The following is a 10,293-nucleotide window of genomic DNA, read 5'->3' as shown; positions in this document are numbered from 1 at the left end:
CAGCCAAATTTGCTTTCCAAAATTCAAATATTGCTCCTTCTGTTCCGAGCCCTCCCATTTGTCCAAACAGAGGTTTCTGACCACATGTGGGGTATCGGCGCGCTCATAAGAAAGTGGGGAACAAGTTTTGAGGTCCATTTTGTTGTGTTATTTCTTCTAAAAGTGAATAAATTTGGGTTAGAGCAACATTTTTAGGTAAAATTTAATTTTTGCTTTTTTTCATTCCACATTGCTTTTGTTCATGTGAAGCACCTGAAGGGTTAATAAACTTCTTGAATGTGGTTTTGAGTACTTTGGGGGGTGCAGTTTTTAGAATGGTGTCACTTTTGGGTATTTTCTGTCATCTAGGCCTATTGAAGTCACTTCAAATGTGATGTGGTCCCTAAAAAACTGGTTTTGTAAATTTTGATGTAAAAATGAGAAATTGCTGATAAACTTTGAACCCCTCTAACTTCCTAACAAAAAAAAATTTTGTTTCCAAAATTGTGCTGATGTAAAGTAGACATGTGGGAAATGTTATTTATTAACTATTTTGTGTCACAGAAATCTCTGGTTTAACGGTATAAAAATTCAAAAGTTGAAAATTGCTAAATTTTCAAAATTTTTGCCAATATTCAATTTTTTTCATAAATAAACACAAAAAATATTGTCCTAAATTTGGTACTAACATGAAGTCCAATATGTGACGAAAAAACAATCTCAGAATCACCGGGATCCGTTGAAGCGTTCCAGAGTTATAACCTCATGAAGTGACACTGGTCAGAATTGCAAAATTTGGTCTGGTCATTAAGGTGAAAATTAGCTCCGTCACTAAAGGGTTAACATAAATCCCCATTTCTTCCGCCTATGTAAACAATTTCCCCCATGCACATGCGTACACACTCACACAATCACATATACTGTGCAAAGCTTTGGACGCCGTTTGGGACTATGGCCAATCAAATGATGTTTTATTGGCTGCTGTAATATTATTTACTGTGATATGGTTTTTCCATGTATCCGTTACCCTACCGTTTTCATACTACTAGAACAATACAACAGATATACTTTCAAGTGTAACAAAAGTTTCCCTGAAATGTATGTACAATCCTTGGTGCAAGCATATTTGACGTTATACGTTGAACCTCTAGAGAACATATACAATCAGTGTGTCCCTTTTCCTGATCTGAGTTTTGTATTCCTATAAGGAAGTTTTTATAAGGATGTATTGTAGTTCTAGACTAAATAAGTAGAAACAGTGATAAAACGATAAGATGGAGATGTGTGTGTACTGAATGTCCACCGTGTATGTCTGCGTGTGTGCTGGAATATATATTTAGATAATATGCATATAGATAGATAGTGTGTGCATGCAATAATTATCCATGCATTATTCGCTTTTTTTCACAGTTACTAATTTATAAATGGAATGTAGTCAAGAGTATAGTAGTGTGATAGAATACTAAATTTTCTAACACGACACCTGAAACCTTCACACCAGTGGAGGCCTGTTACACTTTTGCTTGCAAGGTACTGTATACCTCTATAATACCTGATATGTAGCAAAGTGTGAAACCAGGGTTCTCCATGTGCAGGCATGAAGTAGGAACATATTCAAGCGGATCTTTTCCACTTTATAGAGAACTACCATCTAACGAGATTGTTAGACGCAGGAAAGAACGACTATTAACATTTGCATGCAGTTAATTTACATATAGTTGGAATTCTATAGATGGGTTACCCTAACCATGGTCTTATTGCAGTCCCAACCAAATCTGATCATCATTAACCTTTACACCCCGTGTATCAAGAAGGCTTCTCCGCCATATTGATCCATCCATCCAAGCCACTGCCCTCTAATGAGGTCATTCTCCTAACTAAGAAGCAGTAGACCATGGCGCCATATTTCTTCCTCAGTGGTCTGCAGATCATAGTACACATTAAGATCCTGTTAGCATTGTGTTATACATCCCAGCAGAGACACACTGCAGTGCAGCAAAGCGTTAGTTTGTTTTTCTACAGTTTTTTAAAAAATAAAATCCAAATATCGAAGCTTTGATTTACAAATAATAGAACCTTAACACAAAAATATATATGTTCCTCATTAAAATATGGAAGGCCTTCTTTTAAATTTAATCAGCTATTTAATTATTAAAGCATGAAATGTAGCGCTGTACATATGTGCATTGGTCATTTAAGTGCAATTATAGTTTACGTCTCTACGGGATATGCGGTGCGCACCCAATAGAGGTGGATAATGTTGGACTACTAGTTTCTCGCCATGGTTATATAGTATCCGTGAATTCATTTGTGAAGTACATTTCTTTGGAAACCGCCATCTTTTAAGTGTAATAGGAGCAGTTTAGCTCCTCAGCAATGCAATAAATAAGTGATACCATTAATGTCTCCAGTGCAGTCAAGTCAGATTTGGCTGCAGAACCTCTTGCGAAAAGTGTTCTTCATGTGTTGCAAGAGGTTGTACAGGTGAGTTCTCTCGGCTCTACACACTATACTGGCTGAGATGGCCATAGTATAGAAAGTGAAGCTTACTGATGGCCACACCATAATTGAAATATTCCCTAGTCAAGAATACTACCAGGTTAGTCTGGCCTACCAGTGTTGACAATAGATGTTTCCGTGAATTAGTATTTGTTGCAGATGCAATAAAACATCACTTACACAACTATTGCTTTCCATGCAGAATTGACACATCTAGAAAAAGTATTACCTAGCAGATTATTGCATTACACAAATTCTGCAGCTGCTCCGTACACTTGCAAGAAGCAGACCTGTCAAACATCAGTCAGCATTTTGGTTATATTTACATAGTTTGTATTTCCTAAGGTGCAATTTGCAGTTTTTAAATTCTTCTCCCTAAAATCTTCGTTGCTGTGATTAACTCCTTCTTGGATCTCCATGTAATCAGATTTACTTAGCGTGGAGGCACTTCTGCTTTTTTGAAGGTCAGGGGAATCAGGGATCTTTGGACAGCTGGTTACTTGCAAATATTGTGCTTGCTCCTCACCCTCTGTCTCTCTGTGATAGAAGTAATTGAAGTTGGACACTATTACAGGAACCGGTAAGGCAATGGTTAACACGCCTGCAATTGCACAGAGGGAGCCTACTATTTTGCCACCTATTGTTGTAGGGACCATGTCTCCATATCCTACTGTTGTCATGGAAACCACAGCCCACCAGAAGGCATCTGGGATGCTGGGAAACTGAGATTCTCTCTCATCAGCCTCTGCAAAATACACAGCACTGGAGAAAAGAATAACACCAATGAAAAGGAAAAATATTAGAAGACCTAGTTCCCTCATACTTGCTTTTAGTGTTTGACCCAAAATTTGAAGGCCCTTGGAATGTCGGGAAAGTTTGAAGATCCTAAATACTCTTACCAGTCTTATTACTCTAAGAATTGCTAAGGACATTGCTTGTTGACCCTGTTGCCCATCTTCAGTTTTTTCTGCTAGTTCTGTCCCTAGCGTTATAAAATAAGGAATGATAGCCACTATGTCAATGATGTTCATGATATTGGTAAAAAATCCAGCTTTGCTTGGACAGGCAAAAAAACGAACCAAAAATTCGAATGAGAACCATATGATGCAAAGTGTCTCAACAATAAAGAATGGATCTGTGAAGGTATTTGATTGTTGGTATCGGCCTGTGCTGTTGGAATATGGGTTGTAGTTTACAGCACTCCCATGCATGTCGTCATTCTCATCCCTAAAAACAGGCAAAGTTTCAAGGCAAAAACTCACAATTGAGATTAATATCACCATAACTGATATAATTGCAATAATCCTAGCGGGGCCAGAGCTTTCAGGATATTCAAAAAGAAGCCATACTTGCTTCTGAAACTCATTGTCTGGCAAAGGGCGTTCCTCTTCCTTAATAAATCCTTCATCCTCCCTAAAGATCTCCATAGCTTCTTCTCCAAGTTCATAGAACCGAATTTCCTCCGAGAAGATGTCCAAGGGCACATTCACAGGTCTCCTTAATCTGCCTCCGGACTGGTAATAATACAGGATGGCATCAAAACTTGGTCTGTTTCTATCAAAGAAATATTCATTCCTCAAAGGATCAAAGTATCTCATCCTCTTTTTAGGATCCCCTAACAATGTTTCAGGAAATTGGGATAACGTTTTGAGTTGAGTTTCAAAGCGAAGGCCAGAAATGTTAATAACAACTCTCTCACAACATTCATGATCAGGATCAGGGTCATAACTGTCCTGTGGGTGACCTGGCAAAGCGGATGCTTCATCTGTGGGATCTCCAGTGGCAACTGTCATAGTTAGTCCAAATTAGTGCACAACCTAGTTCTTGTGGTTGGCTGTTGAAATGGGACCACAATGAAGCACTGTGGATATATGCACTCAGGATAGGAAAGGCTTTCGGAAAATGAGAGGCATAGGACCTCTCCCCTAAAAAGAAAGAGGAGATAGTAGTTAAGACAATGGTAACCTATTTCCATATCTCTGCACCACAATGGCTGCTACATATCTTTTTCCAACAAACTTAATATAAACCATCAAGAAGGAGAATGTAGAACACTCCAAAGATCAATGTACATATCCCAGTAGCATTGTATAGATTTAAGGTATGCCTCCAACATCACAGCATCAAAATTGCAGTATTTTAGAGTAGGGTAATATTGTTCTTCAATTGCACTCAATTCATCTCAGGAGCATCTTAAGTAATATTCATTGCAAAGCCAGTGTATATAGCTTCATGTATGGCTACAGCATATATATATATACATAAATATATATATATATATATATATATATATATATATATATATATACTGTAAAATGAAATAATATATATGTATTTCCTCTATTAAGACATATAGTGCACACTAATACATAATGGCAAAGCAATAAATAGATTATTAATAACTCATCATCTGTCATCATCAAGCAATTTTTCTATGCTGCAAACGACATAGTGTGAATCAGGATAATAGAAAATAATATGAAATTTTATATATATAAATATATATATATATATATATATATATATATATATATATATATAAATATATATATATATATATACATATATATATATATATATATATATATATACACACACATACAATATATGTTACGTATAGTATATCATAATTTATATCATAAAAGACATAAAAAGAGCAAAACAAATACCAAAATCTGACAGCATAATAATATATGTAAGAAGATGAAAATCGAGTGTCATTTTTTATTAGAAGCAGTGCCTTCCTTTATGAGAGCAAGGAAACAAGACATTACCTTGAGAAACAATCCTCCAGGTTTCTTAGTAACCAGACTTGGTAGAATCCGTCCTCCAGGGAATACAATGAAGAAAAACAGGTTTTCTGGCATCCTATACATTTAATGATCCTAAGAATCCAAAAAAATAAAATCAGCTGTTGCTAAAATGGGGGAATCCTTGGTAAGAGGAGCTCATTCTTCTTGAAGTGAAAGGATAGGATTGGTCTGGTAGGTTCCCTTTCTTGAAAAACCTCTGTTCAAATGTATAATGTGATAGATGGAAGATGCTAAGCTCAGCAAAAAAAAAAAAGAAGAAGAAGAAAAAAAAATGGTCTGGTGTCCTCAAGAGGTGTGACGTTGCCTGGTGGTAAGGAATAAAAAAGCAGGAGCTAGGTAAAGCATCATGAAACATCTGCAGAGACCCAGTTTCCAGATGCAGTAGTTCCACAGCCTTCCCCCTTGTCAGCCTGCGTTATGATGCTTCGCTATTCTGCACTGCAACAAAACAAGAGGCAGAATTCACAGCACATCCCACATTACAGGGAGAGCAGAATAGATGAAACATGGGAAACCATAGAAAACGAGCTCTGTCAACAGATGCATCCAACACGAAGATATGTGGACCTCACACACAAATATACTGCTACATTATGGGGCCACCAACTGCGTAGAAGGACCCTATGCCACTGCATGTGAACTTGAGAACTAAATGTGACCTTCTGACAAATGTCTGGAAGCAGGGAGTCCGTCTACAATATGTACTTTTCATTATTCATTTAACTTTTCCATATCCAGAATTCAAAGACAGAATATTAGAAAATAACAATATATATATATACACATATCCGCCTGTCCATCATTTTAGACATGGAAGTCATTCAGGAGCTGAACTGGAAGAATAATGTCTGTGGTTAACACTTGGAGGGGAGAAAGTCCTCCTAATACAGGGCAATGCCTGCCATATATTCGCCCACTCTTCTCGCAGGATGTGGTGGATCCCCACCCCTCGGCAATAAAGCAGGCTTTTTGTCTCCTGCCCAGGTCACACAGCTCAGAGAGAAGACAAATGAAATGTGTATTCAAGTGTATTCTGCATAACAAATGAGCTGCCAGGGTATTGAGCCTTGAATCAGTTGGATAGGTTTACTGACAGCAGACAGCAAGCTGACATTTGATCTCTTGTAAAATGAATCTTAGAAAATCTAATACTGCGTGTTTAAGATACACCCTGCTGTAAAGTGTGCCATTAGGTATAGCACCACATGTAAAATGCACATAAATTACTAATAATATATTATACACTATGTATAGATCATGGTGAAGCCTTTTTTTTTTTAAACACAACAGGAGTCTCATTGCTGACGTTGTAATGGGGAGATCCCAAGTTCTTCCCCCCTGCTTTCTACCATTTCACTGCTGGGGGATGCTAGGAAATGCATTGATTGCACCAGATTGATCTTTTACACAATGCACCGGTTTAGTACTTAAGAGGTTAAAGTAAATCCCTCTAGTGTTCTACCTACAGCAGCTATGTCTTCACAGCACAGGGATTACAGAATTAGTCTGGGGACAGGTGGGACGCCACACGATTTCTTAATAAATTCCACTTTCCACCTTGGCCGCTAGATTTTCTTTAAATGCCAGTATTGTTGTCTAAGGTCACCGGATTGTTTAATATAATAGACCATCTTCTATTGGAGAAGAGAGAGCACCAGCTATCCATTTTCCAATCCATCACCTCCCTTTCCTAAACATCACAGAGATAGTACATTCCTTACAGTCCCCTGCACAGAAGGCTGGAATTCCCTATTAAGTATAGTCTACAGATTCCATTAATGAGCCATGTTCTTATGATTCAATAACAGCTTGATAAAACACCATGCAATGTGAAAAGCATCAATCTAAAATGTCACCATATAGGCAGAACACTTCTCTATGGGATAATGTAACAACAGATATAACAAAAGGCTAATAGGAGTGAATAAACAAACACAGTAAAGAACATAAAATCACAACAACATATAATAACAACATAAAATCACAACATAAAATGATAACATATAATAACAACATAAAATCACAACATAAAATAACCACATATAACAACATAAAATAACAACATATACATATAACAATATTCACAACATAAGATCACAACATATAATAACAACATAAAATCACAACATAAAATCACAACATAAAATAACATACAATAACATATACATATAACAATATTCAAACATAAAATCACAACATATAATAACATATAATAATATAAAATAACAACATATAATAACAACATAAAATCACAGTATAAACATATAACAAAATTAACAACATTAAATCACAACATAAAATAACTACAAAATAAAATCACAACATGTACATATAACAATATAAACATGCAATAATCCACATCCCTGCTAAAGCCTGAAAAGAATATTAAGACGTCTTCAGTACTTACATTCCACCTCCCATTAAACAACAAAGAATTAAGCCTTTATCAGTGAGAACTGTCCTCCATGGTGTTACATCTCTGCTGCAAGACACTGATTAAAGGTTTTATGCATGGAATCGCTACAAATATGGCCCATGTACCCATAATTTGGCTTCTCCTATGCAAATAGCCTTAATTGGTGTTTCATCACAGCAGCATGCACACTGTTGATGATAATGAACCACATTGCAGGCGCTTGGCCTCCCATATTATACATGCAATTACTAATTCTTTCTTACAGACAAGAACAGGTCACAATCTGCATGCAATGAGGTAATTGCCATGTTTGATTTACCCTTTTTTTATTCGAATTCTGAAGCATCCATTTTCCCAGTTTGTGGTAAACCTTTACTTAATGGGTGGGGGGAGCAGAAACTTACAATTGGTTCTGCAGTAAGGCATGCAGTGCATACATAAAGACTTCACTGCACTATGGTATCTCTTCAGCACCTGACAGCAGTTTACCTAAATGAATGGAGCTTTTATATCAATTCCCTACAATACCGGCTACTTGTTTGAGCTGTAAAACCGGTCTTTCTTTACATTCCTCTTATATTTTCCATCATGTTCAACTACACATAATACATTACAGATCTGGTATACATAGGATTTAGGTTGAAACCTACTTTAATACCTGGCGCACAGTCATATTGTATTACCTCTGAAGCCGATATGCAGCACCCTTACATTGCTAAGGGGACATACTTGTGCAGTGCCATCGTATGGCCTCAATTTCTTATCCAAACATAAAGAAGTCTTATTCCTATATGGATTTGCTAGAAAAAAAAATGTGTCATGCTGTATTGGGCACCGAGCTATGAAAATATTCTCCAATACTAGCATCTGCTTAATGCACCCGATGAGCCATCAGCTCAGTGTGCTGCCATACCGGCTCAGTGTTCTGCACTGAGATAAACTACCATACTCTTTAAGTATGAAAGATTTCAGAGAAAAGCTCATTATAAAGTGAATTCTGTCATTTTTAAAGGAAATAATGAAAAAAATGAGATGGGAAAATAGATTGTAGTACGCGGTGGATATATTCCAATATTTAAGATTAATAACAATAGAAACAACAATAATAAAACTTGTTAACACAATTAAAAAACAACAAAGCAACACTCGGACTGATTTATAACTAAAGAAGTCCCTATGAAGGAAATTTATGGTTGATACGTGACATGGGGATTCAAAGAACTCCAAAAATTGAATGCTTGAGTCATGTATTAGGTCTACATTAGGCTTAACACAATACATCACTTTTTCTCAGTTTTTCTTTGATCGTAAAGTAAAAAATTCTTTTTGATTCCAATATGTCTACGCATTAAATTTTGATACAAAAACAGCAACAAAACCCCTACTGTGTTGAGAATGGTATTTGTCACTTAGGATGATTTCTGTGGTTTTGAAGTATACATCCATATAATTAAAAGACACTTTACCTTATTCTATGTTGTAAGAAGAATAAAAAAAAAGCACAAAAAGTGCAGGGACCAAAGTGTGATTCATCCATCCAATCAGATGTTCCAATTCAGACTCTTTGCCTTGGCCCTTCACAATTGCCCTGGTGCGGTGGAAATTGGGGTAATATTTTTGGGAGTTGATGTCAGCTGTGTCATGTCAGCTGGCATCAAACACAGGGGTTAGTAATGGAGAGGCATCTATCAGACACCCACATTACTAACCCAGTAAGTAAAAATGTTATGCTCCCGGGTGCAAGCGGGACTGGACTCATTGGGCCAAAGTGCTGTCTCAACCTGGAGGTAACTAAGCGACTGTGCTGTAAGGTAGCTACCAGGTGCTACTCCAGTGAGTCATGTTACTGTGACATCTAGCCCCAGTGGTCGGGGAAGCAGCTATGGGTACACATGGAGCAAGAATAGTTTCTGGTACAGACAGGTGCAGACTGGATGGATGGTGCAAGCAGGTGCAGACTGGCTGGCTGGTACAAGTAGGTGCAGAGTGAACTGCAGGTTCAAGTTGGTGCAGTGGGTACGGCGGATATAACAGGTGTAGCAGATACAGTTAGTACAGTAGGTGCAAAAGGTATGGCAGGTACAGCAGGCACAGGTAGTACAACATGTCTGGTACTGAGAGGTGCAGTAGATATGGCAGATTCAGGCAGGTACTAGAACACAGATATGGTTTAGCAAGCTTACAAACATAGGATACAGGGAATAGACTATGTTGCCCAGGCACCTCCCATATTAGGAGGATGCCTTAAGTACCTGTTGCCTTTCAGACATAGACTGAGAGGCACTTCCGTGTTAGGGAGCACTGGCCCTTTAAGAGTAGATACGCATGCGCCCAAAGCACGCTCCTGGGAAACCTGTGCGGAATGCGCAGGCCCCGGGAGCAGGCAGGGAGGACAGATGCTGACGTCACCGCTGAGCAGCTGGGAGGGTGAGTTTGCCGGCGTTGGAAATCCAGAAGCAGCTTGGCAGTACGCACCTTATGCCCGCTCTTCTCTAGGCCTGAAAGAAATTTCATTAATATTCTACTTGGGCTCCTATGACTGCTCCTCAGGACCAAAACCCTTCTAATAAACCAAAAAGAGGGTTT

The 10,293-nt window shown here is 37.8% G+C and overlaps 1 protein-coding gene across 2 annotated transcripts; it reads right to left on the bottom strand.

Annotated features, from left to right (window-relative positions):
* Positions 1–818: 818 nt before the first annotated feature.
* LOC142291250 (potassium voltage-gated channel subfamily A member 2) lies at positions 819–7,719 on the bottom strand. Of its 2 annotated transcripts, XM_075335631.1 has the most exons (3): positions 7,699–7,719; positions 5,253–5,729; positions 819–4,403 (listed from the first exon to the last, which is right to left on the bottom strand). In XM_075335631.1, exon 3 carries the CDS (start codon positions 4,269–4,271, stop codon positions 2,772–2,774), a length of 1,500 nt encoding a protein of 499 aa, XP_075191746.1. In that variant the 5' UTR covers positions 4,272–4,403; positions 5,253–5,729; positions 7,699–7,719; the 3' UTR covers positions 819–2,771. The 2 variants fall into 2 exon arrangements, with proteins under 2 accessions (XP_075191746.1, XP_075191744.1); XM_075335629.1 differs by lacking the exon at positions 7,699–7,719 and having other exon boundaries at positions 5,253–6,172.
* Positions 7,720–10,293: the final 2,574 nt, after the last annotated feature.

This window comes from Anomaloglossus baeobatrachus, chromosome 2 (assembly GCF_048569485.1).
Source record: "Anomaloglossus baeobatrachus isolate aAnoBae1 chromosome 2, aAnoBae1.hap1, whole genome shotgun sequence".
Taxonomy (NCBI): domain Eukaryota; kingdom Metazoa; phylum Chordata; class Amphibia; order Anura; family Aromobatidae; genus Anomaloglossus; species Anomaloglossus baeobatrachus.
The sequence above is the reverse complement of the archived record's forward strand: the minus strand, read 5'-3'. Positions and strand labels throughout refer to the sequence as shown.

What these genes read in the sequence shown, in the direction of transcription:
- LOC142291250 (XM_075335631.1), bottom strand. Translation starts at nt 4,271, where the DNA reads ATGACAGTTGCCACTGGAGATCCCACAGATGAAGCATCCGCTTTGCCA.